Raw genomic sequence first — 17,790 nt, forward strand, 5'->3', positions numbered from 1 at the left:
ATGGAAGTCTTGAGAATTTGGAGACTTGGGGGTGGAGAGGATGGAAGAGACAGTATGGTTTGAAGAGGATTACTAATTATTGTATAATAGTTATTGAAACTACAGTATAGCTGTATTAAATGTAAATTTCTACATGTAAAAGTAATCAAAGTTTTCTCATCTGTCGGGGACAGGATAGAGTATGGGAAGCAATGGGATATCATTGGGTTATGAAAGGTTATGTATAAGTGTATGCCTTTGTATGGCTTAACAATTAGTGCTATTGTGATTGTAGAAAATATAAAAAAACACCTGCTTTCACAACAGTTTTTAATTTTTTTCTATTTTTAGCTGTAGAAATGCACATAAAAGTCCTGAAGCAGAGTTATGTGGGTACTGGCAAATAATTCAAATGAACTTTTGTTTCCAGGATTAACAGCTAGCCTGATAGTAAATAGACTGAATTCCAAGTGTAAAATGTTTATTAATTAAACAAGAGTCTCGTCAATGCTGTGTGAGATTCTGTTTCCTATGAATGAAGTGCTCATTTAGATCCAGAAACTATGGTGATTAATACTGGGAGAGAGATTCTGAACACAGCTTAATTTAAAGTGTCAGGTAAGGTGGACTGCTGGTGTTAAGAAACTGATCAGGTGAACAAATTGATTAAGTACAGAAAAGCTTTGTCGTTAAATGCAATGTTTTAAAACTACCAATTGTATTATCATCACTTGCTTTAAAATTAGCAATGGGTCCTATTTGAATTGATTTTTGCTTGGCTTAGGTAGCGTACATGGCATAGAATCAGCTTTAGTTTCTTTGTGGACCTAAAAAGAACTAGCTGTTTGTTTGTTCTTTTATTTTGGCTCTTCGTAAAAAAAAATCATTTTTCTTTTGAAGCTGAAATATTCGTACAAAGGATTAATTTTAACCCATCTCACCAGGTTGGGTTTACTACCTGGTCGAAGATTAGCGATGAAGGGGGGATAAAGTGGGCTGGGGTGTAAAGGCAAGTCTGTGTCTGAACTTGTTCACTTCCCACATGTGGGTTAATTATTACTAAGCACATGAATGGTTTAAGGTCAACAAGAATGTGAGCCACTGAGGGGATTGGAACCCAGAATGGCCAATTTTTATTTTTTGATAAAGTGGAGCCGGACATATATTTAAAACAAAATTATAAGTGATGTTCCTTGCTCTTTTTTCATATCAGTTTATATAGATACATATAGACATAGAAAATTACAACACAGCACAGGCTCTTCAACCCATAATGTTGTACCAACTTTCAACCTACTCTCAGATCAACCTCACCCCTCGCTCCTATGTAGTCCTCTATTTTTCCCATGCATTTGCTTATCTAAGAGCTCTGATACTGTCATACCTCTAGAGTGGACATACTTCAGTTGCTCTGTTGGCACCTTTCTAGGAATCTTGAGCACTGGGCTTATTAATATAAATTGTATAATATTTTGGGGAAAAGGCAGTAAAACCATCTGTTCTTGATCTACTAAACAGCAGCAAGGAGCAAGTAGGAATAGCACTGAAGCTTTACTGCCTGATCTTTATTCCGCAATGCACACTCTGATCTGCAACGCAGCCCTTTTAATACACATATTTCAAAGATTCAAACCAGATTTATTATCAAAGAATGTACTAATTAAACACCTTGAAATTTGTCTGCTTACAGACAATCACAAAACAATAAATTTGAATAACCCAATTTTTTAAAAAGACCAAAAATCACTGCGCGGGGGGTGGGGGGAACACATCGTGCAAACAATAGAAATAAACTAACAGGAACTCAATCCAGACCAAGTCCTAGATTTGCTCCTGGAGCAGCTGAGGTAGGCCCAAGCCTAACGAGGAATATTTGGGTGTACATTGTGATGTTTAAGAATTAAGGATATCCCACCTAGTGTGCTATTTGCATTCAAGCATGTATTACTATTGAATTTAAGAGAATACCACTGGTAGCATACACGCTTTCTAAATCCTGTCTTCACCTTGAAGTAAAGATGGTTAAATTTTAAACTGTGAGCTGTACCTGAGTACGAACTATTCAGGATACTGCTAGCAGTAGTTATTGCAGTGATAAGTCTTGTCTCTTCTGCCAATCTAGGTGGATTGCTGTACCCCTGAGCAAGCAAATGGGCGTGAAGGAGAAAATAAGACGGAAAGTCCCTCCTAAGCCTGACCTGGAGAAGGTTTATAGAACTCAGAGCACTTGTCCCAAAGAGGTGGGTTAGTTTAATATCATTCAAACTTGAGATGAGAGGGAACTTTGAGTCAACAGAAGTTAGGAGGCACTGTTAACATGGTTCACTTTAAAGAAAAATCACATTTATTAGCTGGCTGGCACCTCCATTGATCTAAGATTTGCAACCTGATTTGTGAATGCACCTCTGACCATTCAGCAGTCTAGATGACCTAATTCATTGCCAATCACTGATGATGAGGGTATTTTGCTGACGCAAGGCCCAGAGATGTCACTGGCCCAGTGAGTTCTGGTGAACTGTGAGATTCCTGGACAAATGGAGGGAAGTTGGGAGATTTGTTATTTTCCAGTTTTTTAAAAAAAAGTTCAGCTTTGGGTGGATCTTTTAGAAGGTCTGGCCCATGAGAATAGGGATGCAACTGGGTAAATCTACATTTGATATCTCGGCAATCCTATTTCAATGACAGGTATCCTTGCTTTCAAAGTGATAAGACTGATTAGAGAGAATTTGAGCATGTCCATAATTCCACAAGATAACAACTGTTGGATTTTTATCTATTTTTGAACGATCTTGGCTGGACTAAGGGGAGGTTAGCTATGACAATAACTTCTACACCTGCAAAGATTTCCAGCTTGGGCCATTCCAATGTGTTTCTCAAATCCACTTGCCAAATAATTTTGAAACCCATCCTAGCCAATATTTGGTGTCTTCCAACAGTAGTTTATGTTATCTAACATGAGCCACAATTTCTGGTGGTGATATGTTCAAAACCTAGGTCTGTTTTATAAATTATTCAACTACACCCGACTGGTAATTTGACTCCTTTAGAACTGAATTCTATGTGAGGCTGAGGATTGTACTGAGAGGTGGTGTTTGTGATTGGCTTTCTGTCATGTTGTTCCATGCAGTAACTGAATGACTTTGACTTTTAATGAGTGTCTGCTCTGAACTCTGCTTTTATTGATAAGAAGTCATAAGCCATATCTAGAAGCCATACTGCAGTATCAGTGTCTGGGCCCAAAATTGGCATTAAACTCCTATTGTGTTGGAGCTCCATGAGTACAAAAGCAGCGTTACTAAAGAAATACTAGCTTGATTATTGGCAAAGATTATGGTGTGATGTCACAAAACAAAAAATAATCAAACTTGGTGATCGTGTCCAGGATAGTTGTCCTCTGAGCATTCAACAAGGCTACCTATACGGATAATTGATCAGTGGATTTTCCAGACAAGTTAGGATGTCCTAGATATGAGAAGGTTGAGGAATCTATTTTTAAATAACTGAGGGTGGGGTTAAGGTGGGGGATAAGGAACGTAATTGCATGTGCAATCCCTTCATCAAAGTACATTACTACAATCTTCGTCTTTTCTGGCTTTTACTTTGGTAATGGACTTCACCACATTTAGTGCATCACATTGATCTAGGGAAGTTTATTCAATTTTCATTCTCTGTACCAACAAACCCTTAAAATCAATTTTTTGTGCCTAAAAGACAACAAATAAAAATTAAAATAAAATTAAGCTTGTTCTGTAAGCTTTTGAAGAGTTTGATTATTTCTAAGAGTGACAGCAGAGATTGTCCTCTGGCTAAAGTTGTCCTTTGGTGCAGATTCATTTCTGGACTATTTGATAGTACCAGATATGATGTCTTAGTGTGCTTTGTGCTATTTTCATTGCAGAGCGATCTTCTTGTTCTTGCCAAACAGTGTGGCATTTCACTGCGGGAAGTAAAGATATGGTTTCGAAGTCGAAGAAATCAGGACAGGCCCAGCATCACCCAGAAATTCTGTGAGGCCAGGTACAAATATTATTGAAAGAACTAAACTGGGAGTGGCAATAGATTAGGCCCAGTATCTAAAACTTATAGACTGTCTTTGGTGTCAGCATGCTAGTTTCTAAAAATGGTGATAAGTTCTCTTCAGAACAGTGTTAACTTCTGCCATGAAGATTTGGCCTTTCCTCTATCAGGCCATATTTTTTCACACAGTGAATTAAGTGTTGGCATTTTGTGGGCCAATCACATCTAATCATTCAGGATGCATCAGGCTCTATTTGTTATCTATGCTAGGTCAATTGGTTAATGCCAGAAATATATATCAAAATATATATTTTAATTCTGTTGTTCCTTTAAGTTTGGATAAATGAGTGACAAGGAAGAAAGGGGGTATCCTGAAGCTCCTTTATATCATTATTTCCCACTCTATGGCAAGCAAAAGAGAAGCAATGCTTCGGTCCATTTACTGCTGAAATCTTTATTTGTGTTCTTGCTAAAATATCTTGAGGAATGTCAGTGCTCTCTGATTCAGGTGGAGTTTTAAAGAAATGTGCCTTCCTAAAGAAGTGCAGAGAGTTACCAGTGCCTAACAAAATTCTCTCTCAAACAATGAGATCATTAACAGGCCGCTTTCTCATAAGGTTTATTATCACTGTCTTGTATAATGTGAAATTTGTTTTGTAGCAGTACAGTGCAAAAACAAAATTACTATAAATGATGCAATAAAAGCCAATAGTTTTGCTGCTGTAGTAATTATTTACACTTCGAAATTTATTTATACTTGACACTTGAAGGGCACTTTAAAATAGTGATGAGTGATATAAAGTTCTAATTTCAACCTGCTTAATCTTCTAACTGCATCTAACAAGATGATTGTTATTCCTAATTTTCTGCCTACCATCTGTTTGCTAGCCTGCTTGCTTAAAATATTAGTGTCAAACAAACCAAATGATCTGATGGCCTGGTCCAGTGGTCTAGTGTTAAACATCTAGTTCTGTAAGTTCCAGGACTTAGACATTAAGAAGAACAGGGCATTAACGCTATTTACATCAAACATCAAAGGACATACTAATTTAAGTCTGCATCTCTACCTTTTTAGAGCTGATTACAATACTGAGCAGTTTGAAAATCAAAGTAAGATGAAGCCACACTCAGATTGGAGGAACAACAGCTTATATTCCGTCTGGGTAGCCTCCAACCTGATGGCATGAACATCAACTTCCCTAACTTCCGCTAATGCCCCACCTCCCCCTCGTACCACATCTGTTATTTATTTTTATACACACATTCTTTCTCTCACTCTCCTTTTTCTCCCTCTGTCCCTCTGAATATACCCCTTGCCCATCCTCTGGGTTCCCCCCCCCCGTCTTTCTTCCCGGACCTCCTGTCCCATGATCCTCTCGCATCCCTTTTACCAATCACCTGTCCAGCTCTTGGCTCCATCCCTCCCCCTCCAGTCTTCTCCTATCATTTTGGATCTCCCCCTCCCCCTCCAACTTTCAAATCTCTTACTCACTCTTCCTTCAGTTAGTCCTGACGAAGGGTCTCGGCCTGAAACGTCGACTGTACCTCTTCCTAGAGATGCTGCCTGGCCTGCTGCGTTCACCAGCAACTTTGATGTGTGTTGCTTGAATTTCCAGCATCTGCAGAAATCCTGTTGTTTGCAAATTTAATCTCTTTCTGTTTTTCTGCAATCTCATCCTTTCACCACGGATTTCTTGGTTCTCTGTTGAAAGGGAAATATGTTTTCTTGGGCTGATGATTATTGAGGTATAATTGCCAGTGAATGATTATTGTTGGATACTTTACTCCTTGTTGGGAAGTGTGTACGAGGCAGATCCCATACTTCCTGCAATGGAAATGATGTTAAATTATATAATTCAAGGTTCCTCCTTGGAGGTAGGGCATGAGAAGCTTTATTTGGTGAATTCAGGAGCATGTTGCAGGGATGGGTGAGGTGGGATATTAGTCTTGGAGCACAATGAATTGGGGAACAGATTATAAATAATAGGAGATGGGTGAATGGCAGAGTTTAAGCTAGAATAGTCTTCTTGTCTCAAGTATTATAGAATCAAAATGTTCTCTCCATTCACAATTTTTAAAGTGAGCTTAAACTTGTTAAACACAAATGAAGATCAAATTTGAGTTTTGTGTACATAATTCAGCCCTTGGTGTGATTTCTGCGAAAATATTTATAGAGATTTATTCTAACTGGATTGTACAACTTTATAATGAAGGCACATGGAGAGGGAAGGTTTTGGATGTCATACCTGTTCTTAAGTTGACTGATCATTAAGAATGGTATTAAAATGCTAATTAACTAATTTTAATGTTCAGCTCTTATTCAGAATTCTGATCCCAAGACAAGAAAAGATGTGGGTATTACCAATAGGCAAACACACCCCAGCTATTTCCTGTGAGTTTGTCCTTTGCAAATGGCTCCAAAAGTTGGGAATCAAAGGACACCAGTTGAACAAAAAATCCATACTCTAGTGGGAGCTGATGCTTAGGGTGACATTCCACTGTAAGGGTTGGAGTCTTGAGTGTCACTTAATTACTATTGCAACCTCTGAATCTGAACTTCACAGATGAGTTGTATTATTTGTGTTCTTCAAGGTCAGGAGAATCATTCACTAAATCCTCACTGTCAGGTGCCATTTAATCTAAAGGTCAATTACTTTGTTCAATCTATTTATACCAACTTTAGACTTTGCACTGATGGCTCCCACTCCAATCTAATCTGCTTGAAGTTTGATATATCATTAGTATAATCTTTTCCGTGTCCCTGCGCTCCTCTCCTATAGTTTTCTGTTTTTAAATGCTAATGTGAACTTCCTCCACAGTGTATGTTGATGTAATAGGGAGGCCTGGAAAGTGAGAAAGAGATGGATGTGACTGAAGGCTAATAGGCAGTAGAAGATCCTTTGGTTCACTTTTGTTGTGCCAACTTTTACTGGGGCTATCAGAAATCAATTCCACTCTCCCGACATCTGGAAGCTCTGTAATCTTTACTCATTTTATCACTTTACCTGGAAAATGTAATGTCTTTTCAATACTCCCTATGAGATAACAATCCACTTTCCAATCTCTTTTTATGATGAATGCTAATTCATATAGCTTTGGTATTTGTGAGCCTCCTAATTTCCCAAGTAGCTTTACTACAATTACTGTCAAACTTTTAATAAATTCTTGCTCCCTTATCTTCAAAATTAATACACTGCTTCAAGTTGCTTGTTTCTGTAATTTTTCATTTGATATCATTGAAGAATATATTTGTTTAAAGTTAATTTTTAATAGACCAAACATTGCTTTAATTTGGAAGTTAAAATTACCGTTTGAATTTAAATTATTTTGATTTGACTGGCTTTGGCACCTTGTCTATAAGACCCAGTTTAGGATCACCTACATATTTTCTCTATTGCAGCTGGAGGTTTGCATTTTATCTGCTTGCATTTATTGCTGGTCTTTGCGTGCTGCTTGACGTAAGTATAAGTCATCTTGTTTGGCTGCATCATTAGCTTTGTACCTGTATGAAAGTGGGCTGTGTTTTAAAATTTTTGGCTTATGAACCCAGTTCCAGAAACTGCCCCTGCACTTCTCCTGTTTTATGCATGGTTGATTTTCAGTGCTTATTTCTACTCTAGAAAAGAGTTTGAATACTGCCACACCTAGATTTTAAAAGCTTCAATAATCAGGATCTTGGCAAAGCAAATGGCAAACCAAAGTCCCTACAGGAGTTCATGAAACACTTTAATTAGTTTATTTTACTGATAACCTTTTTTAAACTGTCTTGTATTCCAGTCAAACGTCTGTGGTTCATAACAGCTGTTTTGTACTTAGCAGCAGATTAAAACTGTCTTTCATGATAAAAGACAGTTCAAACAAAATCTATTTCATAGTTTTCTTTCAATTTGCACTCCTTTCCAAAAGTCACTGACTCTCGCAGTGGTGTGCATTCTTTGGCTGCTCTTTTTGTTTGGGTATTTCTGGAATTATCTAGCTTGCAGTACCTGAGCCTTCAGGCTACTCCCACTGTCTTTTTTTTTTGTTTTTGAGAGAGTAGCTGGGTAGTTTAGCTAACAGCAAGTGCTGCTGGAAGATCAACTCAGTGAAAACTGCACTTTGGTACTTGTAACTTAAAGTAAATTTATTATCAAAGTACATATATGTCACCAGCTGGCTGGTGGCATAGTGGCATCAGTGCCAGTCTTCAGAGCGAAGGCTCCCGAGTTCGAATCCAGCCAGCTCCCTTGCACGCTTTCCATCCGCGCTGGGTTGAGTGTCAAGCTAGCAACTTGGACTCGTAAAAATAAGAAAGCCTGCGAAAAAAACGCCATCAGCGATGGCACCCCGATGACTCCACTCCGAGTTAAGGGCTTTCTTCTTCTATATGTCACCACCTAGAACCCTGAGATTCATTTTTCTGTGGGCATACTCAGCAAATCTATAGAATAGTAACTATAGCAAGATCAATGTAAGGTCAACTGGAGTGCAGAAGACAACAAAATGAAAACATAAATACAAATAAATAGTAATAAATAATAAGAACATAAGATAATGAAATAAGAAGTCCATAAAGTGAGATCATTGGTAGTGGGAGCATTTCAACGATGGGGAAAGTGAGTGTACTTATCCCCTTCTATTCAAGAGCTTGATGGTTGAAAGGTAGTAACTGTTCTTGAACTTGACGGTGCAAGTCCTGAGGCCCTTGTACCTTCTAACTGATGGCAGCAGTGACTTGGGTGGTGGGGATCTCCGATGGTGGATGCTGCTTTCCTACGACAGTGTTTCATGTAGAGATGCTCAACGGTTGGTCATGATACTTGTTGGTCTTCCAGCACAAAGTCATAGAGTCTTACAACGTAACAGGTCCTTCAGATCAACTCATCCCTGCTGACTGTCCCATCTACCCACATTTGGCCTACATCTCTCTAAGCCTCTCCTTTCCACCTATTTATTTAGATCATTTTTAAATATCGCCAATGTGCCCACTTCAACCATTTTTGGCAGCTCTTTGAAATATGCACTTCCCTTTGTGTGAAGAAGCTGCTCCTGAAGTCCCTTTTAAATCTCTCACTTTGATCTTTAAAACATATGCCCTCTTGTTTTTAGCACCAGCTCCCTGGGGGAAAAAGACTGCTTTTACCCTATGACCCTCATGATCATATTGACCCCTATCAGATAACTAACTCCTCAATCTCCTATATTCCAGTGAGCCAAGTCCTGGTTCATGGAATCTCTCCTTGTATCTCAGGCCCCTCCCCAAGTCCAGGCAACATCCTGGTAAATCTTTCTTGCACTCTTTCTAGTTTAATAATGTCTTTCATACCACAGTGTGACATAAGACAATACTCCAAGTGAGGCCTCTCCAATGTTTTTTATAACTGCTACATAATTTCCCATCTCCTAAGCTTGATGCCCGGACTGATGAAGGCCAGTATGTCAAATGCTGTCTTCACCACTCTAACTACCTGATATGCCACTTTCAGTGAACTATGCACTTGCACTCCTAGATCTCTCTGTTCTATAACACTCCTCAGGGCCCTGTAAGTCACTAATCAAGTCCTACCTTGATCTGATCTCCCAGAAATGCAATACCTCTTGTATATCAGGATTGAATATAACTTGCCAATTCTCAACCCATTTACCAACTGATCAAGATCCCTGTAGTTTTGAAATCTCCTTCTACACTGTCTACAACACTAATTATAGTATTATCTGCAAACTTACGATGTCTTGTACTTTCACATCCAAATCATTTATGTAATTTACAAGGGTCCCAGCACTGACCCTTGAGGCATAGGTCTCCAGTCCAACAACAACCCTCAACCATTACCCTCTGCTTCCCACCACTGAGCCAATTATGAATCCAATCCCCTACCTAGCCTCCCAGACTAGGCTGCCATGACAAACCTTGTTAAAGGCCTTCCTACAAAGTAAATTTTTCATATATATAGCTAGGATGCCTGACATTTGCACAATACTGAACTTATCAATGTAGAGCAGGGAGTGAGTTTTTAAATCTGGTGTAGGAGCAAAGGATGTTGGGAATGGCAAGAGTGAATCGCCGTGGGAGGGGTGTGGAACAGGTGGCACAGGAGTGCCTGGGCTGGGGGGGGGGGGTGGAATGGGTGCAGATGCACCTAGCCCTGAGACACCCGGCAAAGTCATTTGATTCCGAACCATTGGTTTATGGATCATTACAGAATGTCTGTTTCTCTCGTGCTTCCCGCCCACTCCCTCCCCTCTCACTTCCCCTTTTCCCAACCATGATTCCCTTCTCCTCACCCCCTTCCCACACTCAATCCATAATAGAATCAGGTTTATCATCACCCATAAATGTCATGAAATTTTTTTTGTGGTGGCAGTGTACAGTGCAATACATAAAATTACTATAGATATATATTTATATGTATATGTGTGTGTATATATATGTCCAAGACTTTTGCACAGTACTGTATGTCATCATATGAAACCCTGAAATTCATTTTCTTGCGCAGTAAGTCCAAGAAACACAACAGAATCAATGAAAGACCACACTCAACAGGATGGACAAACAACCAATACGCAAAAGACAATAAATTGTGCAAATACAAAAGAAAAGAAAAAATAATGATAAGCAAACAAATGAGCAATAAATATCGAGAACATGAAATGAAGAGTTCTTGAAAGTGAGTCCATACGTTATGGGAACAGTTCAATGATGGGGCGAGTGAACGTATCCTCACTAGTTAAAAGAGCCTGATGGTTGAGAGGTAATAACTGTTTCTGAACCTGGTGGTGTGGATCCTGAGGCTCCTGTACCACCTTCCTGATGGCACCAGTGAGAAGAGAGAAGCGTGAACTCTTGAATATTCTTAAAGTCCATATAGACAACATCCACTGTCTTACATTCATCTACCCTCCTGATGAATCAAGAACCCCAAAGAATTTCTTAGACACCATTTCCCATGCACAAATCCATGATGACTGTCCAAAATCAGACCCTAACTCTCCAAATGTTGGTATATCCTGTCCCTCAGAATCCCCTCCAGTAATTTAACCCACCACTGATGTCAGACTCACTGGCCTGTAATGTCCTGGCTTGCTTTTGCTTCCCTTTTTAAACAATGGTGTCTCATTAGACACTCTAGAATGCAGTGATGAAGCAAAAATTGCTACAAATGCATCTGTAATTTCTTTTCTTGGTGGCTTCCCAGCACATCGAGATGTCTATAAAGGAATGTTGCTGACTGGCAAATTCCAGGTTGCAAGAGTCCATGCTGAGGGACGTACTGAAGCTTGATGTAGCCAACACAAGGATAGGTGAGGAAGGACCACAGTATAAGGTTCTTCTGCTACAGGACAGGGAGCAGCTGCTCAGGAGGGGAAGCTCCTTAAATATTAGCATATCATCCCGGGGGAGTCACATAAGTGGCAACAGTGCTATCAGTTTTTAAAATGTACCTTAAAACTGCTGAATGCATTGCCCACAAATATACAGGCTTTGCATGGTCTACCCTTGTGTATATATATTTATTATGAATAAAGTTTTGTTTTATTTATCAGAAAAATTGATTGCTTCTCACAAAGTCTTGGGAATGCACCAGGACAAACCCTGGGGATTTATCCAACTTGATAAAGTCTCCAATACTCATCCCTATTAATCTGTATGTGGTCCATATGTATGATATTCATACCCCCTCTGTATGCCATCACTCATTACTCTCATTTCCTTAGCTTCTATCATTTTCTCCATAGTTAAAAATGAGAAATATTCATTAATAAACTCTCTCCCTTTTTCTTGGGTTCCACACAAAGACAGCCATTTTGATTTTTAAGGAGGCTTATTCTTTCCGAATCCACCCTTTTACTCCTAATATCTATAGAATCTTTTGAGATTTTGCTTCACCTTGCCTACCAGATCCTTCTTGTATCCTCTTTGACTTCCTAACTTCTCTTAAGTTCACTTGTATAGTAGATGTCATTAAGACATTCATTAGTTCCCAATTGCTTATGTGTTTTTTGTGTATGCCTCGCTCTTTCTTAACTAGAGTCTCAATATCTCTCATTAACAGGGTTCCTAAAATCTACCAGCACTTCACTCGATCATGTAGGCCCTGGATCCCTAACATCACACTTTTAAAAGCCTCCTTTATGACAGCCACTCCTCTCCCTGCTATAATTTTGCCCAATCAACCTTTATGAGATGCCACCTAATGCCTTCAAAACTTGCATTGCCCCAGTTCAGGACCTTAATCTGTGAACTATTTCCTTCTCCATAACTTTTTAAAACTAATATAATTATGGTCACTGGACTCAAGAGTGTTTGCTGACCGGCACTTCCACCATTTGCCCTATCTTATTTCCTAGGGTTCAGTGTTGCACCCACTATTAAACAAGGAAGCTTTCTTGGACACACTTCAAATTCCACTCTGCTTAAGCCTTTAACACTATGGTTGGCCCAGTCAATATTAGGGAAATTAAAATCTCCCACGAATACTACCCTACAATATCTGCAACTATCCATATTTTCTCCATATATCTGCTCCTTCAATTCCTGCTGAACATACAGTACAATCCCCTTGTTCCTAAATTCTACCCATATGGCCTAGCTGAATAAATCCACTCCCAAGAATATCCTCTACAAGCACTTTATGTCCTCTTTTGTCAAGAAGGCAACTCTGCCTCCTCTTACCTGTGCTTCCTAAACACCTGCAGCATCTGTAACCTGGAACATTTGAGTTTCCTTTCCTGCCCTTCCCTCAGCATCTTTGTTATAAGACACACAGCATTAGGATATTTGGCCCATCAGGTCTGCTCTTCTATTTGATTGTGGCTGATTTATTTTCTCTCTCAACTCCTTTCTTCTGCCTTCTGCCTGTAATCTTTGACAAACGTACATATCAAGAACCTATCGACCTCCGCTTTAAATATACCCAATGACTTGGGCTCCACAGCCATCTGTGGCAATGAATTCCACTACCTTCTGGCTAAAGAAATTCCTCCTCTTCTCTATACTAAAGAGGCATTCTTCTATTCAGAAGCTGTGCCCTTTGGTCCTAGACTCTCTAATGATTGGAAACATCTTCTCTACATCCACCCTATCAAGACCTTTCAATATTCAGTAGGTTTCAATGAAATCCCACTTCATTCATTATGGCTATAATACAAGACCATAAGATATAGGGGCAGAAATAGGCCATTCAGCCCATTGAGTCTGCTCCGCCATTCAATCATGGGCTGATCTAATTCTTCCAGTCAACCCCACTCCCCTGCTTTCACCCCATACCCTTTGATGCCCTGGCTAATCAAGAACCTATCTATCTCTGCCTTAAATATACCCAATGGCTTGGCCTCCACAGCCGCTCGTGGCAACAAATTCCACAGATTTACCATCCTCTGACTGAAATAATTTCTCCGCATCTCAGTTCTAAAAGGACATCCTTCAATCCGGAAGTCGTGCCCTCTTGTCCTAGGATCCCCTACCATGAGAAATAACTTTGCCATATCTAATCTGTTCAGTCCTTTTAACATTCAGAATCCCCCCTCATTCTCCTGAGATCCAGGGAATACAGCCCAAGAGCTGCCAGACGTTCCTCATATGGTAACCCTATCATTCCTGGAATCATTCTCGTGAATCTTCTCTGAACCCCCTCCAATGTCAGTATATTCTTTCTAAAATAAGGAGCCTAAAACTGCACACAGTAGTACAAGTGTGGTCTCATGAGTGCCTTATACAGCCTCAACATAATATCCCTACCCTTATATTCTAAACCTCTAGAAATGAATGCCAACATTGCATTCGCCTTCTTCACAACTGACTCAGCCTGGAGGTTAACCTTTAGAGGATCTTCTACAAGGACTCCCATGTCCCTTTGCATCTCTGCATTTTGAATTCTCTCCCCATCTAAATAATATTCTGCCTGTTTATTTCTTCCACCAAAGTACATGACCATACACTTTCCCACATTGTATTTCATTTGCCACTTCTTTGCCCATTCCCCTAAACTATCTAAGTCTCTCTGCAGGCTCTCTGTTTCCTCAACACTACCCGCTCCTCCACCTATCTTTGTATCATCAGCAAATTTAGCCACAAATCCATTAATACTGTAGTCTAGTCTCCAGAGCCAATCCATGCTCTGAATTCATCCACCTTGCCTTGTATTGAAATAAATGCAGTTTAAACCAATGGTCTTTGCTCTCCCTTTGCATTACCCTCCTCTCTATACTGATGACTAAACTTGTTCTCATTGGCCGCTACATTATCCACACTGATTTCTCATCAGCTATTTTACTGCTCAGGGTCCTGCCAATTACCCCAGGTTTTAACCCCACAGATTGGATGAGACTAGAGCTAGAGGTCATAGGTTTAGAATGAAAGTTAACAAATTTCACGACACATGCCTTTGATAATAAACCTGTTTCTGATTCTGAAATGTGAAACATTTAAACGGAATCTGAGGGGTCCTGCGAGTGTGGAATGAGTTGCCAGGGGAAGTGGTAGATGTGGGTTCAATTTTTTTCTATAGGTACATGGGTAGGCAGGGTTTGGAGGGATATGGCCTGAGTGCAAATAGATGGGACCAAGCAAAAGATTAGGTCATCATGGGCTGAAGAGTTTGTTTCTGTGCTTTAGTACTCTAAGTAGTGCTTGCAAATATCCCTGCCAGGATATTGAACCCCTTCCAGTTCAGGTACAACTCGTCCCTTGTACAGATCATCCCTAACCAAGAAGAGATCCCAGTGATGCAAAAACCTGAATCTCTATCCCAAGCACCAGCTCCTCAGCCCTGCAATAATCTGAGCTATCTTTCTATTTCTACCCTCACTAGCATGTGGCCCTGGGAGTGATCCAAAGGTTAGTACCAACTCCTTATATTCACTGTGTAGGACTTCATCTCTCACTCTACCAATGAGTAATGTTCTCCAGTCACTCAGCAATGCCCCTGACCTTAGCACCCGAGAGACAACCCACTTCCCTGGTGTTTCTTGCGGCCACAGAATCTCCTGTCTGTGCCCCTAACTATCAAGTCTCCTGTCACTCGTATGGCTTTTCCCTCACTCTGAGCCTGAAAATTGGTCACAATGCCACTGACCTGGCTACTGCTACTGTGCCCCAGAAAAGTCAACTCTTTCCCATTGACCAGCAGTATCCAAAAGGGTGTACTTGTTTCTGAAGAGATTGGTCACAGGGGAATCCTTGACCATCTCTTCCCCTTGCCTCTCCTGGTAATCACCCAACTATCTGCAGCCTGCATCTAAGCTGTGACTACCTTTCTAAAACTTATTGTCTATGATGCTCTCAGCATCTCAGAGGAACCAAAGTATATCTACCTACAGCTTCAGTTCCTTTCATGCAGACAGGAGCTGTTTTTCAGTACACTTCCTACAGGTGTAGTCCTCAGGGACATGAGACAGTCTCCCTGATCTCCCACAGCCTGCAGGAGGAGCGTACCACTACCCTGAGATCCCAACTACACTTATTCTAACTAGTAAAGTTAGGAAATATTTACCAGACCATGCTGTTTCCTTCCTCTGTCTAACATCTCACTGAGCCAAAGCTTCACCTGCACTCTTGTACTGGTTCACTCTCACAATGGCCATTCCACTTAAACTGCTTTTCTCTATTGGTTAAACTGCCCTCCAATTACCTAATCAATGAAATATGCCTCATTTGATATGCTCTAGCTCCTACTTTCAGCTCCTGATTTCCGTAAAAGTGAAGATGTTTATACGGGCATGTTCTAGGCTGAGGAAGGTATACTGAAGCTCGGTACAGCCAATGCAAAGGGTTTGGGGGAAGGACTGCTGTCATTATGCATTGATGGGCTGAGCCATGTCTATATAATAAACGAATGCTCACATGCTATAAATTTTGTATTGCCCAAAGAGAACTACATGGGCGGCAATGATACTGAACATGCACATACTACAAATGTATAGAACATCATGGATAGTAGACAATAGGTGCAGGAGTAGGCCATTCGGCCCTTTGAGCCAGCACTGCCATTCACTGTGATCGTGGCTGATCATCCACTATCAGTATCCAATTCCTGCCCTAACCCCATAACCTTGGATGTGTGCACTGTTTTTGTATTTGTGATTCATTTATGAAATTTTATATCTTTAAACAAGGCTTAATATGTACTGTATGTAGGAGAACTGAGTTTAGGGTAGGGGAGAAGGAGGTACATCCACCAGCTTTTCATTCCTAAATTTTCTGGGCACAGTTGTGTGATACCTGTGGTGAGGGTGTTGGTATTAGTTTTGTTGGTGGGTAGTGAATTGTTGGAGGATAATTGTACCCAAGTCCTGCTTTTGCTTGGTGCCTAAACAGAGGGATTCTTCAGTAGAGACATCAGACAGATTAAGAGTGACTAATCTGCTTTTCCATCACTTCCTCCTCCCACTCATAATTTCTGCATTTGGGGCACTCATACCAATTGAGCACACCCCCCCCCCCCACCTCTTCTCCAGCTGAGATTCCTAGCTCTTTGTGTAATATTGATAGTGCCCAAATCTTTGTGCTCTTTGTGGCCTGGTTAAATGCAGTCTTTCCTATTCCTGCACCGAGAACTGAGACACCTCACCTATCTGGATACTTCAGAAAATACCACATGTGTACTGTTCCTTTGCTTTTGTGTGAATGTATCCAGTGATGTAGACTTTAAAAGATTTTGCTTAATTAGATAACTCTTAAATTCATCTTTTCCAAATATAGAAGAGCAAGTAGCTAAAGTGAAAATACATCCTGGACATGGCTAGAGTTCTCCTGGTATTTTACAACTTCCCCATTCCCACCTCTCATCCGTGTTTTCCAGGAACTGACTAACATGGCAGAATGTGTACATGCTGTTTGTGTGATCTGAAAGAAATGGCGAAGAATGGAGGACAAAAGGAAACAAGAACCCTTGTGGATAGCGTTTTGCTAGCATTCTGAAATCAATTGTATAATGTTATTGCTTTTGACTAGCATTCTTAAAACAGTTCGAGCTTCTGGCATTTGTCCAGTTGCTGAGGAGAATGGTATGTCATGTTAACAATGCTTTTGGTTAAATCCAAAATGAATCTATGGAATTTACAGGAGAGAAATGGTGCGTTTAACCCATCAGTCTGCCATTTTTAACCATTATACAAGAAATAATTTTGACGCATCTACAATATTCACTTTGCGATCTTTATTTCACCCACCTAAGCAAACTTGGTTGCCAGATATTACACTTTTTATTTTTGTTTTCAGAAACCATGGTTCTGGAATCAACAGGAGTGCTGGAAAGGATATCCTAAGCAAGTATGTACTCACTGTTCTAAAGTAATTAAATATTTGATATCAGAGATCAATCCTTGTGAGTTGCTAATTTCTACAAATGGCCTTGGTGTGTTGAATCCAAGTTAAATTCACATCAGGCTGAAGGCTGCAGAGTTTAAATTTCCCTGTTGATCAGATCATCTTGATTACTCAACTGACAGGGCAGTAGAAAATCATGAAAATGGGGTTCTTTGCCTGACCCATGTCAAGGAATACAGTACAACACTGTATTGGATACCACACTGGATTAGGACTTTGGCATTCTTAGTTCACATGGTCTTCGCAATTTAATGTTTTTTTTTGTAAAACTTCTGGGATGGATACAGCAATTGAACCTCTAAACTGCCAGATTGCTAAATCCCAACTGAAGTCCTAATGGAAATGGCCACCCACATTGAGATTGCCAATGGGTTCTGCCTAGAGTAACTGGCTGTAGAACACTGGAATAGTCTTAGAAGATGCACTTTCATGACTGCCATCCCACTCCCCTCCCCTCCCAAATATACACTAGATAATGAACTGCAATG

At 40.1% G+C, this 17,790-nt stretch overlaps 1 protein-coding gene across 6 annotated transcripts in view; it reads left to right on the forward strand.

Moving 5' to 3' along the window:
* Positions 1-17,790, forward strand: part of LOC134337435 (ceramide synthase 2-like) — a 106,590-nt gene that overhangs the window by 66,765 nt on the left and 22,035 nt on the right. For 5 of the 6 annotated variants that reach the window (XM_063032438.1, XM_063032436.1, XM_063032435.1 and 2 more), the window contains 4 exons: positions 2,102-2,219; positions 3,878-3,996; positions 7,397-7,454; positions 17,195-17,245. In XM_063032438.1, the coding sequence (XP_062888508.1) occupies positions 2,102-2,219; positions 3,878-3,996; positions 7,397-7,454; positions 17,195-17,245 (346 nt within the window). The remainder of the gene's footprint in view (positions 1-2,101; positions 2,220-3,877; positions 3,997-7,396; positions 7,455-17,194; positions 17,246-17,790) is intronic. The other variant, XM_063032439.1, reaches the window with a different exon arrangement.

Source organism: Mobula hypostoma, chromosome 24, assembly GCF_963921235.1.
Source record: "Mobula hypostoma chromosome 24, sMobHyp1.1, whole genome shotgun sequence".
Taxonomy (NCBI): Eukaryota; Metazoa; Chordata; class Chondrichthyes; order Myliobatiformes; family Myliobatidae; genus Mobula; species Mobula hypostoma.